The sequence below is a fragment of the Podarcis pityusensis genome, assembly GCF_964106645.2.
Source record: "Podarcis pityusensis genome assembly, chromosome: 13".
In the NCBI taxonomy this organism is placed as follows: Eukaryota; Metazoa; Chordata; class Lepidosauria; order Squamata; family Lacertidae; genus Podarcis; species Podarcis pityusensis.
The window spans coordinates 51948822-51969130 of record NC_138038.1 but is presented as its reverse complement, the minus strand read 5'-3'; the positions used below and the strand labels follow the sequence as shown (position 1 = coordinate 51969130).

The 20309-nt window shown below is 49.2% G+C and overlaps 1 protein-coding gene across 1 annotated transcript in view; it reads left to right on the top strand.

Moving 5' to 3' along the window:
* The window catches only part of ACAP1 (ArfGAP with coiled-coil, ankyrin repeat and PH domains 1), a 48282-nt gene that overhangs the window by 17837 nt on the left and 10136 nt on the right, over positions 1-20309 (top strand). The window contains exons 9-18 of the mRNA XM_080979718.1: positions 1499-1573; positions 2017-2126; positions 6644-6695; positions 9032-9132; positions 10592-10703; positions 12083-12291; positions 13480-13549; positions 14672-14766; positions 17337-17503; positions 19439-19471. Coding sequence (XP_080835844.1) covers positions 1499-1573; positions 2017-2126; positions 6644-6695; positions 9032-9132; positions 10592-10703; positions 12083-12291; positions 13480-13549; positions 14672-14766; positions 17337-17503; positions 19439-19471 — 1024 coding nt within the window. The remainder of the gene's footprint in view (positions 1-1498; positions 1574-2016; positions 2127-6643; positions 6696-9031; positions 9133-10591; positions 10704-12082; positions 12292-13479; positions 13550-14671; positions 14767-17336; positions 17504-19438; positions 19472-20309) is intronic.

Genomic DNA, 20309 nt, shown 5'->3' with positions numbered 1-20309 from the left:
ACCCGGTGGAGTCCAGGGAGGGTGCAGGGTTCGAAGGAAGCGGCGGGGAGATGGGCAGGCAGGAAAGAGATAACGTTCTCCTTCCTCTGTCATAACACTGGAACTCAAAGACAAACCGACAGAGCTGAGTGTTGGAAGATTTAGGACAGATACCCAGTTAGACTGTGGAACTCCCTGCCACTGGGTGGGCTGTAAAAGAGGATTGGATAAATTCACAGAGGAGCGAGAGCTATTGATGTTTACCAGCCGCAGTTCCTATGCTCTGTCGCCACTGTCAGAAGCAGGAAAAGCTTCTGGATGGGGTTTGCTGGAAACGGCAGGACAGGGGAATCGCTCTTGAGTTCGAATCCTGCTTGCTGGGCTAGATGGGCCGCTGGCCTGATTCAGCAGGCTTCTCGCTATGATTTTCTCCTGCTTGCCTCCTGGCAACTGCTAGAGAGGGAGAGGGAGGAAGCTGGCTTGGGCGGTGGGAGGCTGGGGAACCAGCCCTGTCAGCAAAGAAGAGAAGAATCGGATCAAAACAGGATGCAGGAATTCAGATTCCATGCCGGCTGCCGAAATGCTGCAACCTCTGAGCTCTGCTTCTGAATTTTCGAGGTAGGCAGCTTGTCTGATAGGAGATTCTTTGCAGAGTGCCTGTGATCGCAAGACCGGCGAGAGGGAAAGCTTGGAGGCGGGTGGAAACGATTTGGATGTTGGGAAGCAAATGCTGGAATTGGGGGTTTCTGATTCTGGGTTCTCCAAGCCCATAATGAGGACTAGGACCCTGACATGGCCGGAGGTGCAGCTGTAAGGGTTCGTGGCAAGTGACTCCCGCAGGTATAGTGTGGATTATTTGCTCCCCTAGCGCGGGAAGCCCTCCGGAAGGCTGTTACAGCCTTGGCCGATGTGATAGCCTCCCGATGTTGGACTACAAGTCCCATGCTCCAGCGAAGCCCAAACATATGGTTGGCGAAGGCTTCTCTGAGCCAGCGTACTTCGACCTTGGGTTGCCGTTGGACTGCAGCACCCATCATCCAGGGCAATCGGCTGAGCTGAGTCAGGATGATGGGATTTGTAGTACATGTGGAGATCGGCGAACCGGCGGTCATTTATAATGAAATGATTTTAGAATGTTTTATCATTTTACTGTTGTTAGCCGCTCTGAGCCCGGCTTCGGCTGGGGAGGGCGGGATGTAAATAAAATTTATTATTATTATTATTGACTCCCACCATCCTTTTACCCTTCCACGCACCTACATTAAACTCCTTTCAAATCTGTTTCCCCCCCTAGTTATGGTTATTCCGAGTTCAAATCTTGCTCCACCGTCTTCCTGGCGGAAGCGACAATTCTGTGTTGCAGGGTGACCCCAGATCTGTTGTTTTGGCTGGAATGGACCTCCCTCCCCAGTCCAGTGTGCTGGAAGGGGGGAGGGGGCGCGAGGAATGCCAGGCAAACGTTCGTGTGAGAAAGAGACCCAGGCGTCCGGCCTCATTTCCCTTCCCTCTCTTCCTCCAGCTCGATCAGTTGGTTCTGGAGTCGGCCCGAGAGAAGCGAGACATGGAGCAGAGGCACACCGTGATCAAGCAAAAGGTTTGAGCACTCTGTGTGTGTGCCTCAGTTTTGCCTTACGGAAGCCGCCCAGTTAGGGGAGGAGCCTTTGGGAGGCGGAGCTTGCACTTGGAGTTCTAAGGGGCGGGGCTTGGGACTGGTGGGAGGAGTCTTGGAGCATGGGGCGGGATTCTGAAATGCACTCGGCTGGGCTTGGCAGGGGAGCGCCTGAGACTTGGGGTGTGGGCGGAGCTTGCGGGCGAAGGGGTGGAGCTTATGCACTGGGCGGAACAGCACAGGGCGGGGCTTGCTGATTGGGTGGGAGGAGCCTAGGAGTGAGGGGCGGGGCTTAGGCAAAATCAGAAGAATAGAATCGTAGCAATAGGTTGACACTCGCGTTGACTTTCGGAGCATGTGGCTGGGCTTTGCCTTTGGGCATATTTTCTTTAATTAGGTGGGTCTGCCCCCCTCCCGTTCTTTCCCAGGACCTGTCCCAGGAAGACGTTGTTCCCGAGGTCCGTTCGGAGCCCGGAGGGGTGGTGATGGAAGGCTACCTCTACAAACGGGCCAGCAACGCCTTCAAGACCTGGAGCAGGTGAGCAGGGCTCCTGTTTGCCACCCTCTTAGCAGGACAGGTGAGGTTTGAGGGCACTGCTTATTGAGGTTATCTCCAACTCCTACTGCACAAAGACCAGGGGGCGGCACAGAGGTAACACAGTTTACAGTACGTTTCCGAGCACAATTCAAAGTGTTGGTGCTGACCTTGAAAGCCCTAAACGGCCTCAAAGGCCCAGGATACCTGAAGGAGCGTCTCCACCCCCATCGTCCAGCCGGACACTGAGGTCCAGCACCGAGGGCTTTCTGGCAGTTCCCTCCCTGCGAGAAGCCAAGTTACAGGGAACCAGGCAGAGGGCCTTCTTGGTGGTGGCGCCCGCCCTGTGGAACGCCCTCCCACCAGATGTCAAAGAGAAAAACCACTACCAAACTTTTAGAAGACATCTGACGGCAGCCCTGTTTAGGGAAGCTTTTAATGTTTAATAGGTTATTGTATTTTAGTGTTTTGTTGGAAGCCGCCCAGAGTGGCTGGGGAAACCCAGCCAGATGGGCGGAGTATAAATAATAAATTATTATTATTATTATTATTATTATTATTATTATTATTATTACAATCGAGAGCATTCTAAAACAGGTTAAAAAACAACTGCCGTTTAAAACGCCTAAAACCAGTTACAATAATCCTAACTGCAATTTCATTTTTTTTATTTAAATTTTTTTTATTAGATTTTCCACAGTTACAACGAATGTCACATAACAAAACAACAAAAACAAAGACATAAAAAGAAAAGATACATCAAAGAAAAACAACAATACAATACCAAATCCATCCCCCCATAACTAATACACAATAAAAACAAACTTAATCCTTTAAAAATCCAACTTCGTGTACATATTAATTGACTTCCTCTAGTCCCTCCCTTCTGAACTTCCTTGTATCTGATTGTAACAGCTTTCCAATATCATTATTAAACAAGAATACTTCCAATTATAATCTAACTTATTCACTTTTCTTATTGTTCTGAATCCAATTTATTTAATTAAATCCTAATTTGATCCTAGGCCTATTTGGTACTTTCAAGTGTTTTCTAATTTTTTATATTACCCTAACTGCAATTTCAGTTAATAGTGTCTGGCAGTCTTAGCGTTGCCAGGAGCAGTATCGTTCAGCCACCACTTCGGCATTCCACAGGCGGAGAGCCATCACTAAAAAGGCCCCGTTCTCGTGTTGCCGTCATCTGGTCAAGAAGAAGGGGGCAGTCACAGGGTCCGGGACAGTTCATAAGGGGAGAGGGAATACCTTGAGGTATTGGGGTCCTGAGCCGTTTCATGCGCTTTAGGTCAAAAAACCGGCACTTTGAGCCTGGAAACTAATTGGTAGCCATTGCGGTAGTTAGAATATTTGAACCACCTTGCTCCGATGAGCAACCTAGCTTCTGAATTCTGTACCAGCTTCCATTTCCGAACCACCTTCCGAGCGAGTCTCACGTATAATGCATTGCTGTATTCTAATTTCTAACCTAGATACACTCTGGACGGCATCCAACAAAGATTAAAAATACAATAAAACATCAGTCATTAAAAACTTCCCTAAACGGGGCTGCCTTCAGATGTTGTCTAAACGTCCAATAGTTGTTTATTTCCTTGACATCTGGTGGGAGGGCGTTCCACAGGGCAGGTGCCACCACCGAGAAGGCCCTCTGCCTGGTTCCCTGTAACTTGGCTTCTCGCAGGGAGGGAACTGCCAGAACGCCCTTGGTGCTGGACCTCAGTGTCCGGGCAGAACGATGGGGGTGGAGATGCTCCTTCAGGTCTACTGGGCCTTTGAGGCCGTTTAGGGCTTTCAAGGTCAGCACCAACACTTTGAATTGTGCTCAGAAACGTACTGGGAGCAAATGTAGGTCTTTCTGGACTGGTGTTATATGGTCTCAGCAGCCGCTCCCAGTCCCCAGTCTGGCTGCCGCATTCTGGATTAGTTGTAGTTTCCGGGTCACCTTCAAAGGCACGTAGAGCACATTGCAGTAGTCCAAGCAGGAGATAACCAGAGCATGCACCACTCTGGCCGGATAGTCCGCGGGCAGGGAGGGTCTCATCCTGCATACCAGATGGAGCTGGCAGACAGCTACCCTGGACACAGAACTGACCTGCGCCTCCATGGATAGCTGTGAGTCCAAAATGACTCCCAGGCTGTGCACCTGGTCCTTCAGGGGCACAGTTGCCCCATTCAGGACCAGGGAGTCCTCCACACCCGCCCGCCCCCTGTCCCCCCCAAAAACAATACTTCTGTCTTGTCAGGATTCAACCTCAATCTGTTAGCTGCCATCCATCCTCCAACCGCCTCCAGACACTCACACAGGACCTTCACTGGTTCGCGTTGCACTCTGTTGTTCCAGCTTGCAGGGTCTGCTAGGCCTCTGGCTGGTCACAGGCAGAACAGAATGCTGGGCACGATCCACCGGCAAGGCTCTCCTTACATTCCTCATGAGCAGGATGCAGCCTGAGTTGCCAGCTGCTCTGGTTACTCACGTTCCGCCGCCATCCCTTCCCTCCTCCGCTAACTCAGTGGCCTGTGGCCAAACCGGATTTGCAGATCTTCGCAGCCTTCCAAGCCATAACCGGCCCCCCCAGCAACGCGACTGTCTGTGGTGCAATCGATACACATTATCTGAGTGCAGGATCAGCACCTATTGACTAGTGCCTAAGCCGTATAATCTCCCCCCTCCTTCCAATACCTGGAGCAGTTTTTGCAGCCTCTCATTACAGTGGTGCCCCGCAAGACGAATGCCTCGCAAGACGGAAAACCCGCTAGACGAAAGGGTTTTCCATTTTGGAGGTGCTTCGCAAAACGAATTTCCTATGGGCTTGCTTCGCAAGACGAAAATGTCTTGCGAGTTCCTGCAGGGTTCCCCCCCCTTTTTCCCAAGCCGCTAAGCCGCTTATCAGCTGATCCGCTAAGCCGCTTAACAGCTGATCCGTTAAGCCACTAAGCTAATCCGCTAAACCGCTAATGGGCTTGCTTCGCAAGACGAAAAAACCGCAAGACGAAGAGACTCGCGGAACGGATTAATTTCATCTTGTGAGGCACCACTGTATTCTGAAAGTATTTGCAAGGGTCAGGACGTACCTGTGCTTTTAGGCTTTGGAAAGAAAAGCACCGGTTACCATCCCATTCCCACCGAGCGAGACCCACCCCCAATTCAAGTACGCCTTGTTTTCCTTGGAAATATTGCTGTCAAATCTTTATTGCTCAAAGCCACAGTTGTTTTCCTTAGAAGTGAAATTGACTAGACCTCGGCGGTCCAGTCAGTTTCTCCCGAGTAAATTTCTTTTCTTTTCTTTTTTGTTAGATAGTTTTTATTAATTTTCCAATAAAATAAATCCAATTAACATATCAAATCATAATCCAATAAAAATAAAAATCTAAAATAAATAAAAGGTCGAATTATCTTCCGAATTGTAATTATTAATTTTACGGCTTCCCATAGTCTGAACCTTGAAGCATGTCCAAATCTCAGCCCTGCCTCTCAGCGATATTTTCATATTTCCACATCTTGATTTTAACTCCCCAAACTTCTATGTCTCTGGCTCTGCGATCCTCAATCATATCAGGAATCATATAACCTTTCATCCGTCGAATACAGATTTGTTTGCGTAATATACTTTTCCAACTGTCTTTTTTGCTGACGCGGCTTCATCTAGCTCCATTCCAATCCGGGCTGTTATTCAACTCTCTGAAGTTACTCCCGAGTAAATTTCAAAGGTCCGGACTGCTCTGCCCACTCACCCTCAGTTCGAGAACAACTTTACGTGTCCTCAGGTCAGGCTCAGCCTTTGTGCATCAGGTTGCCTTCCAGATGTTTTGGACTACAACTCCCATCAGCCCCCAGAAACGTTAAAACACACACACACACACACACACACACACCACCCTCTCCTCAGCCCCAGTCGGCTCCAGAGGTGGGTGGGATTTCTGAGCTGAAAGGCTTGCGATTGGTGGAGCTTTGGAACACAGCCCTATGAGATTCTGAGTTGAGCATCTTTAACTTAGGCACATATTCCATGTAGACTATTGTACAGTGGTACCTCGGGTTACATACGCTTCAGGTTACACACTCTGCTAACCCAGAAATAGTGCTTCAGGTTAAGAACTTTGCTTCAGGATAAGAACAGAAATCGGGCTCTGGCGGCGCGGCGGCAGCAGGAGGCCCCATTAGCTAAAGTGGTGTTTCAGGTTAAGAACAGTTTCAGGTTAAGAACAGACCTCCGGAACGAATTAAGTACTTAACCCGAGGTACCACTGTATTTCCGGTGCTCCTCCGACCCAGGTGCGCCGAAAATAGAGTGTGCGCACGCGTATGGGCATGCGCTCGCCCGCCCTCCGGCCCATCGCGTGATCGGCGCTGGAGACACCGGTCCGAGGCGCGGTAAGTTTGCTGACCCCTGGTTTAGGTTCTGTCAAAGAGGGAGAGAACACCCTTTCTTGAAGCTTTAGTCCAGAACATCTCTAGGTCTGCCTTGTGCTCCTGCATTTCATTATGTATATTTTTTTAATTGCAGGCGCTGGTTTTCCATCCAGAGCAACCAGCTGGTGTATCAGAAGAAGGCCAAGGTGAGGAATAGGAAATGGATTTATTTGTGAGCCTTTGAGATGCGTGTGAATATTTGGGGGAGGGGGTGGGAGGAAGGGGCAAAAATTTGGGCACAGGCAAAGGGCATAAGGTTTGCAAGATTCCACCTGCCTCTTTTTTCCCTAATTTCCTAATTCTCCCCTGGTCTCCTCACTGGCCCAAGTAGGACCAATTCAGCCAGCTAGCCCTGGGGATTATCTAATGTTTATTTCCCTTAAATTGATTTTTGATTTTTGAATTTTATTGTTATTCATGTTTTTATACTGTATTTTATTCTGCTTTTATAATTACCATATTTTCCGCTCTATAAGACGCACCAGACCATAAGACGCACCTAATTTTTGGAGGAGGAAAAGAAGAAAAAAAATATTCTGAATCCCAGAAGCCAGAACAGCAAGAGGGATCGCTGCGCAGTGAAAGCAGCAATCCCTCTTGCTGTTCTGGCTTCTGGGATAGCTGCGCAGCCTGCATTCGCTCCATAAGACGCACACACATTTCCCCTTACTTTTTAGGAGGGAAAAAGTGAGTCTTATAGAGCAAAAAATACGGTAAGTGTTTTAAATTTGTTGTTAGCCACCTTGAGCCCAGTTTTTGAACCGGGAAGGGCGGGGTATAAATAAAAAATATTATTATTATTATTATTACTACTACTACTACTACTACTACTACTACTAATTTGTTGAAATTAAGGCCGATGAGCTGGTGGAGCTCTTTGGTATGCAAAGCGGTTGCCTTGGCTCCAAAAATATATCTTAGACGGGGGGGGGGGGGGAGAGATTCAGTAAAGGGCCGCCGAAAAGATCCTGGGTGAGGGGGGAAGCACAACTCCCCTAGGAAGAAAAGCTTGCAGCGTTTTGGACTTTTTAGTTTAGAGAAAAGGCAGATTAAGAGGCAGCAGAATTGAAGTTGGTAAGAGGTGAATAGAGAAAAGCCTTTCTTCCTCTGTCAAACACAGGAATTCCGGGACACTCCATAAAGCTGGATGTTGGAAGATTTGGGACAGATAAAATAAAATATTCGCACAGTGCGTAGTTAAGCTACGGAACTCCCTGCCACTTGAATGGCTTTAAAAGTGTATTAGACATTAGAGTATCAGTCTAAACATGAAAGAGATAGAGAAGTCAGCTAGGAAGTCACAGGCCCAGGGATAGTCTGGGAATATGGATTTCCTTCCCTCTGTCCCCATGCAAACCCCTCTTCTTCTTCTTCTTCTTTTAATTTTATTGATTTGTTCGAAACAAAAAGTAAGAAAAGAAAAGAATTTAAAATATAAAGCGCCACAGCCTGGAAGGACAAAAGTACAAAGGCAACAGCACAGTTCCAAAGGGATCGTACATTATTATCGCATTCTTCGCTCTATAAGACGCACCAGACCATAAGACGCACCTAGTTTTTGGAGGAGGAAAACAAGAAAAAAAATATTCTGAATCTCAGAAGCCAGAACAGCAAGAGGGATCGCTGCGCAGTGAAAGCATCAATCCCTCTTGCTGTTCTGGCTTCTGGGATAGCTGCGCAGCCTGCATTCGCTCCATAAGACACACACACATTTCCCCTTACTTTTTAGGAGGGAAAAGGTGAGTCCTATAGAGCAAAAAAATACGGTAACTCATACAAAGATTCCCTTTGCAAATATTTCTAAAAATAAAAGCATTATCCATCTGTGAGTTCTGTTATTGTTGAGAAGAAGGGTTCTGTGTAGTCTTAAACGTAGCCATTTACTGACCCCCGTGCCTTGACATTTGTATAAGAAATAAAATTATGCCGTACGCGAGGGGAAAACGGTCATTTGAGCTCTGCCCTTTGAATACTTTCAGTATTGCGGGATGCTTTCAGTTTATGAGATTCATTTTCAAGAAGGGTAGTTTGCCAAGCCCTGGAACGCTGGCGATCCAAATCATTAAGATTAAAGGCTTCTCATGAATTGGCAGTGCAGTCCTGAGATGAAAAATCAGTCCTTTGCTTTCCAACTCTGCTTTCTGCAAATCTCAATTGCACCCAAAGTACCGAAAGAATTGGCCCGTCCCCCACCCCTTCACCTTGCTTTGTTGAATGAAGAATTAGGAGCCTGATGAGAGAGAGAGAGAAAGAAAGAAGGATTAGGAGCCTAAACAGGTTTGGCAGACTTATCTGCTAATCCACCACGGTGTGTGGGTGTAAGATGAATTCTATCCGTCGGGTGGAGGAGAGTTCAGATGGGTTAATATCGGGGATGAGAGCAGGGCACGGATGGGAAGAACGATGGTGGCACCTGAAGAGGCAGAGGCAGGGGGCTGTTTGTGCCAGGGCCAAATCCTGCCCTTTTCCTTCCCGAGCCCAGGATGTCCTGACGGTGGTTGTGGAGGACCTGCGCCTGTGTACCGTCAAACCTTGCCCGGACCATGAACGCCGATTCTGCTTCGAGGTGGTTTCTCCCACTAAGTGAGTTTTCTCTTCCCTGTTAGGCCCTCAAATATGTGTGTTTTTGCACACAGACACACAGCAGCTAGACTGGGAGCAGCCGCCGAGACCACATAACACCGGTCCTGAAAGACCTACATTGGCTCCCAGTACGTTTCCGAGCACAATTCAAAGTGTTGGTGCTGACCTTGAAAGCCCTAAATGGCCTCAAAGGCCCAGTAGACCTGAAGGAGCATCTCAGAAATAGTGCTTCAGGTTAAGAACTTTGCTTCAGGATGAGAACAGAAATCGTGCTATGGCGGCGTGGCGGCAGCAGGAGGCCCCATTAGCTAAAGTGGTGCTTCAGGGTAAGAACAGTTTCAGGTTAAGAACGGACCTCCAGAACAAATTAAGTACTTACCCCGAGGTACCACTATAATAATAATAATTTATTTATGCCCTGCCCATTTGGCTGGGGAAACCCAGCCACTCCGGGTGGCTTCCAACAGAATATTAAAACACGATAAAGCACCAAACACTAAAAACTTCCCTAAACTGGGCTGCCTTCAGATGTCGTCTAAAAGTCAGGTAGTTGTTTATTTCCTTGACATCTGCTGGGACGGAGTTCCACAGGGCGGGTGCCACCACCGAGAAGGCCCTCTGCCTGGTTCCCTGTAACTTGGCTTCTCGCAGGGAGGGAACTGCCAGAAGGCCCTCGGAGCTGGACCTCAGTGTCCGGGCAGAACGATGGGGGTGGAGACGCTCCTTCAGGTCTACTGGGCCTTTGAGGCCGTTTAGGGCTTTCAAGGTCAGCACCAACACTTTGAATTGGGAAGAGGGATACAGTGGTACTTCGTGTTACATACGCTTTAGGTTACAGACTCCGCTAACCCAGAAATAGTACCTCGGGTTAAGAACTTTGTGAGGATGAGAACAGAAATTGCTCCACGGCAGTGGGAGGCCGTGTTAGCTAAAGTGGTACCTCAGGTTAAGAACAGTTTCGGGTTAAGAACGGACCTCCGGAACGAATTAAGTTCTTAACCCGAGGTACCACTGTATTGGCAAGCTGGAAGGTGTGCAGAGTAGGGCAACCCAGACTATAAAATGAGTCTGTAAACCAAGCCTTGGAAGAGTTTAGCCAGGAGAAGAGGGAACTGAGAGGCAGCCATTTTCAAATAAAAAAACAAAAATGGAGGAGGCCTGTTTTCCGCTGCTCCAGAAGGCAGGATCCGAACCTGTGGATTCAAATGACAATGAAGGAGATGCTGACTAAAGATTAGGACAAATTTTCTGACGGTAAGAGCCGTTGGGCAGTGGAACGGACTCCCTCAGAATGGACTCTCCTTCCTTGGTGGTTTTTCAACGGAGGTTCGGATGACCACCGACTGCATCTTGGGGGGTTAGGCTGGATGACCTTTGGAGGTCCCTTCCAGCTCTGCAGTTCTGCCATTCGGTGTTCTCCCTCTTTGACCCTTTGCTGTCCTTCCGCTTTCCCTGGCAGGAGCTGTTTCCTCCAAGCGGATTCGGAGAGGCACCAGCAAGCCTGGGTGTGCGCCGTTCAAAACAGCATCGCGTCTGCTTACAACGAGGAACATCTGGAACCCCGGGGGCAGGTAAGGGGTTGCCGAACACCAGGCGAGTTAGCAAATTCACAGTATTCCGGTCCCAAACCGTCACCCTAAGCAGAAGACACCCACCACTTTTTGCTTATTTTTGCTCTGCTGTTGAGACTGACCCAGAAACTCCAGCGGGTGCAGAATGCCACAGCAAGACTCCTTACGGGGTCCTTGCCGCAGGATCACATTCACCCAGTGCTTCCCCAACTGCACTGGCTCCCGGTGGAGTGCAGGGTCAGGTTCAAGGTGCTGGTTTTAACCTTTAAAGCCCTATATGGCCTAGGACCCTCGCACCTACGAGACCGCCTCTCGTGGTATGTCCCACGGAGGACCTTACGGTCTTCAAATAAAAACATCTTGGAGGTCCCAGGCCACAGGGATGTTAGGCTGGCCTCAAATCAGAGCCAGGGCTTTTTTGGCTGTGGCCCCGATCTGGTGGAACATTCTGTCCCAAGTGCCTAGAGACTAGGAATATTGGTGTGTTGAATATAAATGTGATGAAGGCAGCATATAGAAGTGTGCTTAAAAAATATGCCACAGTACAGAACTTTTGTGCAGAGTCTGCCATACATGGGAAAGGATTTTTTAAAATATCTCTATATGTCTTCCAATAACCAAGTTACAGTTTTATATGTTTGCTGTTCCAGTGGAAGATAATCAAGTTCCATTTTCCCATTTGCCAGACTGACCTTCTCTTACCCTTATTAGATTTGAGGGTTTCTTGATAGATGCCATTTCCCAGACTCTGGTGAGCTGGGAATGTATGGATGATGGGAGATATTTTTTCCATGCGCTCTGGCACTCGTCATGGCGCTCCATGTGCCAGAAGCGGTTTAGTCCCGCTGGCCACATGACCCGGAAAGCTGTCTGCGGACAAACGCCAGCTCTCTCAGCCTGAAAAGAGAGATAACCTCCCAGGGGCCCTTTACCTTTTTTAAACTTCTCCCATTTTTGCAGATTTCTATTTTTGTCACTGTTTTTCACTAAGGCCACAATTTCCTGACCTGCCTCCGGTGCTGTGCCTTTAAAATACTCAAATATTGTTGCAGGTGGCTCTCTAGTGAGGTCCTGACCAAGGATATATATATATATATATATATATATATATATATATACCGGTATATAAATCCTGTTTACATTGCACAACTCTTCTTACCGTACTGCCACTCCATCCCTTCAAAACTTTCTTGCACCCTGAAGTTCCTAAGGCTTGCACAGCCGTTGCCTTCCCATCCTGTACTGAGGACTAGCCACTTGGTTTCTTTGTCGCTGCCATTTTAAAACGAGGATTGAGATTCTCGCGCCCGAATGCCAATTTCTGAACTTGGAAAGGGGGGAAAATACATGCAAGCCTTTTTCGTTCCACTCCTCTGCAGCCCCTGGAGCGGACGGCGTCTCTTTCTGCCGCAAAACTGCAGTCCCCCTCCAGCCGGAAGCTGCGTGCCGGGGTGGACAAGCAAGTCATAGACCAGGTGCAGAGACTGGAGGGCAACGCCCAGTGTTGCGACTGCCGGGAGCCGGCGCCTGAGTGGGCAAGCATCAACCTGGGCATCACGCTTTGCATAGAGTGTTCCGGCATCCACAGGTGAGCTGGCAAACTTAGGGTGTGGCAGATGGAGCGTATTCCAGTTCCTGGTTTTCTCTGCTGCTCCCTTTCCTGCTCTAAGAGGCGGGGCTTGAGGGAGGTGGGAGGAGCCTTGGAGAAAGGGGAGGGGCTTTGAAATAGCATATTGGCCCGAATATAAGCCGCGCCTTTAAAATCGGAAGGGGGGAAATAAAAAAAGAAAAAATATCCAAATATTGTTGTGGTTTAGTCGTTTAGTCGTGTCCGACTCTTCGTGACCCCCTGGACCAGAGCACCCCAGGCACTCCTGTCTTCCACTGCCTCCCGCAGTTTGGTCAAACTCATGCTGGTAGCTTTGAGAACACTGTCCAACCATCTCGCCCTCCGTCGTCCCCTTCTCCTTGCGCCCTCCATCTTTCCCAACATCAGGGTCTTTCCAGGGAGTCTTCTCTTCTCATGAGGTGGCCAAAGTCTTGGAGTCTCAGCTTCAGGATCTGTCCTTCCAGTGAGCACTCAGGGCTGATTTCCTTCAGAATGGAGAGGTTTGATCTTCTTGCAGTCCATGGGACTCTCCAGAGTCTCCTCCAGCACCAGAATTCAAAAGCATCCATTCTTCGGCAATCAGCCTTCTTTAGTATATCTTAGTAAGTTAGTGGCTGAAGTGGGGCTGAGATTGTGGGAGGAGCCTGTGGAGGAAAGGGGCGGGGCTTGCACAACAGGAACTGAGAAAGGGGATGGGGCTTGTGACAAAATGGGGAGGTGCTTGCCATAGATGGGAGGAGCCAGGGAAGAGAGGGTGGGGCTTGGGTGCAATCCAAAAAGAGGGATTGCCATTTCTGCCACCCCACCTTGAAGGTTGGCCCCTTTGTTAGGAACATAAACAGAGCCTGCTGGATCAGGCCCAGAGGCATCCTGCTCTCACAGTGGCTGACCAGATGACTATTATGGGAAACCCGCAAACAGGATCTGAGCCCAGGAGCCCTGTCCCACCTCTGTGGTTTCCATCAGTTGGGATTCAGAAAATATTTCTGAGCCCGGCCACCGTGGCGAATGGCATTTGATAGCCCTCCACAGATTTGCCTCATCTTCTTTTCAAGCCCTCCAGGTTGTTGCCTGCCTCCTGTGGCAGGGAGTTCCGCAATTTAACTGTGCCCTGCATGGAGCAGGAGTGCCCCTTGCCTGATCTCTCCCTTCCTGTCTCCAAATTAGGAGTCTCGGTGTCCATTTTTCCAAAGTGCGGTCACTGACGCTCGACTCCTGGGAACCCGAGCTAGTCAAGGTAAATGCAGGGGCCTAATGGTGGGCAGGCTCCGAACTCCCCATCGGTCCCCAGTGGTTGGGAATGATGGCAGTGGCGTAGCAAGGTCAGGTGGTACCCGGTCCCCATCAGTCACCAGTGGTTGGGAATGATGGCAGTGGCGTAGCAAGGTCAGGTGGTACCCGGTCCCCATCAGTCTCCAGTGGTTGGGAATGATGGCAGTGGCGTAGCAAGGTCAGGTGGTACCCGGTCCCCATCAGTCACCAGTGGTTGGGAATGATGGCAGTGGCGTAGCAAGGTCAGGTGGTACCCGGTCCCCATCAGTCCCCAGTGGTTGGGAATGATGGCAGTGGCGTAGCAAGGTCAGGTGGTACCCGGTGCGGAAATTTTTTTGTCAACCTCCCCATTGAAATTTTCCCTCCCTCCCTCCACTGCCCCCATCAAAGAAAGCTAAGCCCTGCCCTTCTCCAGGAGCATGGGGGGCAACAGCGCGCCGCCCGCCCGTGACCCCCAAGCCTCCCCCGAGCTGGGGGAAGGGGGGGAAGGCCGCTGGCAAAGCGGCGCAGCTCCCCGCCTTCCCCCGACGGCTCAGGGTCATAGCTGTCAACGTTTCCCTTTTTTTTTTAAAAGGGAAATTCCCTTATTCCGAATAGGATTCCTCGCAAGAAAAGGGGAAAGTTGACAGCTATGCGTCAGGGTAGGCTTGGGAGTTGCGGGCGCGATGTGCGCCGAATGTCACTCCCCTCGTGGTGTGTGTGTGTGTGTGTGTGTGTGGCCGCATTCGAAGCTTTGCTGCTGCTCATGAGGCAAGTCAGGGTGTAACCCCCCCAAGGGCGGGACATGGACGGGGTGGGCAGGGAGAGCCTGGCCAGTTGCTGGGAAGGGGACGCACTGCGATGCAACTCAGCCCTGCTGGGGTCCACAGGCAGCACTGAGTTGTGTTTTGTCACCCCCCCCCCCATTGATGGCACCCGGGGTGGTCCGCCCCCCCTTCCTCCGCCAGACAGTGATGGGAGTTGTAGCCTAGCAAAAGCTGGAAGGCTAAAGGTTCCTTCTCGGTGCCTAATAGCGAGGGTGGTTGGGGGTGGGGTTGCCTAAGACGCAGCTTCTGAGATCCTCGCCTCTCCCTCCTCCCTCCTGCAGCTGATGTGCGAACTGGGGAACCGAGTCATCAACCAGATTTACGAGGCGCGAGTGGACGAGATGAACATGAAGCGTCCCCAGCCGGGCTGTTTGCGGTGAGGACGTCCCCTTCACTGAACGATACGATAATCTTTATTGTCATTGTCCCATACAGAACAACGAAGTTGAAAAAAATCTACATAAAGACATTCAGAAACCAGCAAGCCTGCTATCCCAGCCTGGTTAGCCCCCTAAAAACTCTGATACCCCATTTTTAAATACAATATACAGTGGTACCTCGGGTTACCTACGCTTCAGGTTACAGACTCCGCTAACCCAGAAATAGTACCTCGGGTTAAGAACTTTGCTTCAGGATGAGAACAGAAAGCGTGCCCCGGCAGCAGCGGGAGGCCCCATTAGCTAAAGTGGTGCTTCAGGTTAAGAACAGTTTCAGGTTAAGAACGGATCTCCGGAACGAATTAAGTACTTAACCCGAGGTACCACTGTACTCCCATAGAGACTCCTTACACTGTATTTAAAACCAAAATCACATTTGGATAGAAACTGTTTCTCAGGCGGCTAGTCCTGGTCCAACCCTGTACCTTCACAGAGCCTAGGACTTGCTGATCGGAAAGTCAGCAGTTCGAATCGCCGCAATGACGGGGTGAGCTCCCGCTGCTCGGTCCCTGCTCCTGCCAACCTAGCAGTTCGAAAGCACGTCAAAGTGCAAGTAGATAAATAGGTACCACTCCGGCGGGAAGGTAAACGGCGTTTCCGTGCGCTGCTCTGGTTCGCCAGAAGCGGCTTAGTCATCCTGGCCACATGACCCGGAAGCTGTACGCCGGCTCCCTCGGCCAATAAAGCGAGATGAGCGCCGCAACCCCAGAGTTGGCCATGACTGGACCTAGTGGTCAGGGGTCCGTTTACCTTTACCTTCTTCCAGAAGGTAGAAGCACCCCACATCTCCTTCTCCTCCCCCCCCCAGCCTCCATCTGCTATAAACACCCTAAAAAAAGGTTATCTACATTTCTATCCCAACTTGAGGAGCTCAAGTTGGTGTGCATGGTTTCCTAATTCCCACTTCTATCCTCACGACAACCCTGTGGGGTAGGTTAGGCTGAGATTTGGCAGCGGCTGCCTCTAGGCCACAACCACGACCTTCGCCCATGGCCTAGGGAGGATTTGAACCCAGATCTTGCTGTGACCCGGTGGTTGTCTAAGGGTGTGCGACGCACCGCGCCGGTGCGCCAGGAGAGGATGGCAACTGTGGCAGGAACGTTCAGGGACAAGCAAAGAAACATTTAACCATTTCAGCGTCGTATGGTATACTATGGTGTCAAATGTATATACAGTGGTACCTCGGGTTACATACACTTCAGGTTACATACGCTTCAGCTTACAGACTCCGCTAACCCAGAAATAGTGCTTCAGGTTAAGAACTTTGCTTCAGGATGAGAACAGAAATCGTGCTCCGGCGGCGCGGCAGCAGCGGGAGGCCCCATTAGCTAAAGTGGTGCTTCAGGTTAAGAACAGTTTCAGGTTAAGAACGGACCTCCGGAACGAATTAAGTACTTAACCCGAGGTACCACTGTAGATGCGAAAGGTCCCCTAAAACATTGAAATGATCATGAACCATCAGGAACGAATTAAGTACTTAACCTGAGGTACCACTGTATATATTTGGATATACAGCCAGAAGGACTATCCATGCCTCTCTTCAGGGGCGTTGGCTATTCTTATGCACTTCTCCACGACGTATTGTTGTGTACAGGGCAAATAAATTCTGGCAAATAAGAAAGATCACAGAAGAGAAAGGCTTCTTGTGTTGATGAGATCTGATTTAAATGAGATTACCTGGCAAAAAAGCAAGCTCACACGTCTCCTCGACTTTGTATACTTACTTAAGAGGCTTGTTCCTAATTATATTTTGGGAATGATGCATGTTTTTAGGCAGCTGCCTTGTTTTATACTTTTGGAGTGTCCCGTGATCATACTACTGTATAAAGCAATTGTGTTCTGTGTTATAAATCGAGTACTGCTTGGAGTATTCCATTGCATTTCTTAGGAATAAAACGATTCAATGTGGCCCGACCAAAAATGTTATTCTGAAGGTGTAGCCCAGAGAAGAAAGTTTGAGATCTGGTGCTCTAACCACTACACCACACAGCCACAGAAGGAGAGAGATTTGTGTTTGCGTCTACACATTTGATTCCCTCCCTTTTTATTCAATACTCTATAATGCAGCTAAAAGGTTCTCAGTGCTCCCTGTGTATTAAAAGATAAGGCGGTCCCTGTCCCAGGGGCTGACGCGTTCCGGTAGACACGGCACAAAAGGAAAGAGGGATGGGGAGGGAAGAGGAGTGTTCAGGTACCTGCAACTTCGTTGGCTGATACCATGGTGGCCAGAAAGCACCTACCATCGGTTGCCCAGTAGGTGGTGCTGTTGCATAGGACTGATCTGCACCATCCCTCACTCTCTAAATGGGGGGGGGGGAGAGAGAGAGAGATGAAAGGACCACTCCCATCATGCACCAGGAAACTTTGGCTCCTCCCCCTTCGCTTGTCAATTCTGTGCAGGGACGTTGTCAAGTCTCTGAACATGTGCAAAATTCACCTTTGGTACCTGTCATTGTTATAAAAATTAAATTAAATTAAATAATTTCTTCTTGTGTTTCTCTGCCCCAAGGTTGGAGAAGGAGGCCTGGATCAGGGCCAAATACGTGGAAAAGAAGTTCATCACCCAGTTCCCGAAGGCCGGGGCACGGCTCCATCGGGGAGGAGACGTCCGGGGGTTCGAGAAGCCCAAACCGTTCCCCAAACCCAAACCTCCGGGGCAGAAACGAGGGGGCGCAGGTAGGGAGAGAGGCTCTCTTCCTTCCCCCTGCCCTTAGCGCAGGGGATATAAGATACAGTGGTGCCTCGCAAGACGAAATTAATTCGTTCCGCGAGTCTCTTCGTCTTGCAGTTTTTTCGTCTTGCGAAGCACGGCTATTAGTGGCTTAGCGGCTATTAACGGCTTAGCGGCTATTAACGGCTTAGCGGCTATTAACGGCTTAGCGGCTTTAAGAAAAAGGAAACAAACTCGCAAGAACTCGCAAGACGTTTCGTCTTGCGAAGCAAGCCCATAGGGAAATTCGTCTTGCGGAACGACTAAAAAAACGGAAAACTCTTTCGTCTTGCGCATTTTTCGTCTTGCGAGGCATTCGCCTTGCGAGGTACCACTGTAGTTTTCTGGAGATTTGCGGGGTTAGAGGCAGAAGCAAGGAGCCAGGTCCTGCTGGTTTCCCAGAAGTAGTTTTCATGTACAGTGGTACCTCGGGTTACAGACGCTTCAGTTTACAGACTCCGCTAACCCAGAAATAGTACCTCGGGTTAAGAACTTTGCTTCAGGATGAGAACAGAAATTGCACGGCATCGTCAGCAGGAGGCCCCATGAGCTAAAGTGGTGCTTCAGGTTAAGAACAGTTTCAGGTTAAGAACGGACCTCCGGAACGAATTAAGTACTTAACCCGAGGTACCACTGTAGATGCGAAAGGTCCCCTAAAACATTGAAATGATCATGAACCATCAGGAAAACTGAATAAAAGTGGTCTGAGTGCAACCTTAAGCCAGGTCTGCTGTTTCTAATAGATCTGCTCTGAGCAAACTTATTATTGTGTTTTTAATATTCGGTTGGGAGTTGCCCAGCCAGATGGGCGGGGTATAAATAATAAATTATTATTATTATATTATATATATATATTATATATAATATATTATATTATATATATATTCAATATTGCATTGAATTACCCACTTTTTTCTCTCCAAAGGGGGATGATAGTGTACACCAGGGGTCAGCAAACTTTTCCAGCAGGGGGCCGGTCCACCGTCCCTCAGACCTTGTGAGGGGCGGACTATATTTTTTTGGGAGGGGGAATATGAACGAATTCCTATGCCCCACAAATAACCCAGAAATGCATTTTAAATAAAAGCACACATTCTACTCATGTAAAAACACGCTGATTCCCGGACCGTCCATGGGTCGGATTTAGAAGACGATTGGGCCTGATCCAGCCCCCGGGCCTTAGTTTGCCTACCCACGGTGTACACAGTTCTCTCCCCTTCCCTATTTCATTCCCACAACAGCTCAGTGAGGTAGGTTAGGCTGAAAGCAGCCGTGGCTGCCCCCCCCCCAGTCCCTCAGTGAAGTTTCATGTGGCCAAATAAGGATTCGAACCCTGGTCCCTCCCAGGTCCTGGTCCAACATCCTTAAGTAGGGACACAGGTGGCACTGTGGTCTAAACCACTGAGCCTAGGGCTTGCTGATCGGAAGGTCGGTGGTTCGAATCCCCGCAACAGGGTGAGCTCCCGTTGCTCTGTCCCTGCTCCTGCCAACCTAGCAGTTCGAAAGCACACCGGTGCAAGTAAGTAAATAGGTACCACTCCGGTGGGAAGGTAAACGGCGTTTCCGTGCGCTCTGGCTTCCGTCATGGTGTCCCGTTGCGCTAGAAGCGGTTTAGTCATGCGGGCTGGAAAGCTGTCTGCGGACAAACGCCGGCTCCCTCCGCCTGAAAGCGAGATGAGTGCTGCAACCCCATAATTGCCTTTGACTGGACATAACCGTCCAGGGGTCCTTTACCTGTTAAGGTAACAGCTGCAACACCAGCGCTCATCTTCTCAGCCTCCTTGCTGAGGTGTAAAGTCATCGTTGCGTAATGCAGTGCAGATAAGGAAACCGATGGGTTTTACCCGAACGCTGAAAGAATATACCATTTCTTACTGGTCCCCCTTTTTTTACTCCTACAGGAAGTAGTCCAAGCCGAGCGAGCCCAAACGCAGGTATGTGTCTCTCAAAGCCAGGTATACTTTGAAAGATGGTGGAGGTTCGTTTTTGAGCTCAGTTTAGGAGGGATGGGGACCATAGCTGTCAACCTTCCCTTACAGATGGGTAGCCGTGTTGGTCTGCCATAGTCGAAATAAAAAAATTCCTTCCTGTAGCACCTTAAAGACCAACTAAGTTAGTTCTTGGTATAAGCTTTCGTGTGCATGCACACTTCTTCAGATACACTGAAACAGAAGTTACCAGATCCTTCTATATATTGAGAAGGTGGGGAGGGGTATTACTTAGAAGGGTGGTGGGAATCGGAGATTGGCAGATAGCTGAGATGAGCCTGTTGACGACTCTTAACGACTGTAATAGGTCTTACAGGAAAAGGCAAGGGGTGAGAAGGTGAGAAATGGCTTAGTCATGTATAATGAGATAAGAATCTGATGTCTCTGTTCAGACCAGGTTTCTCCATTGTTTTAAGTTTGGTAATGAGTTGTAATTCAGCAGCTTCTCTTTCCAGTCTATTTCTGAAATTCCTTTGTAGTAAAACAGCTACTTTGAGATCTTGTATAGAATGTCCTGGGAGATTGAAGTGTTCTCCTACTGGTTTCTCTGTTTTGTGATTCTTGATGTCAGATTTATGTCCGTTTATTCTTTGGCGTAAGGTTTGGCCTGTTTGTCCAATATAGAGAGCTGAAGGACACTGTTGGCATTTGATGGCATACACAATGTTAGACGATGAGCAATTAAATAGTCCCGAGATGGTATGTGTGATGTTGTTGGGGCCAGTAATGGTGTTGTCCGGGTGTATGTGGCAGCAAAGTTGGCATCTGGGTTTATTGCAGGCTC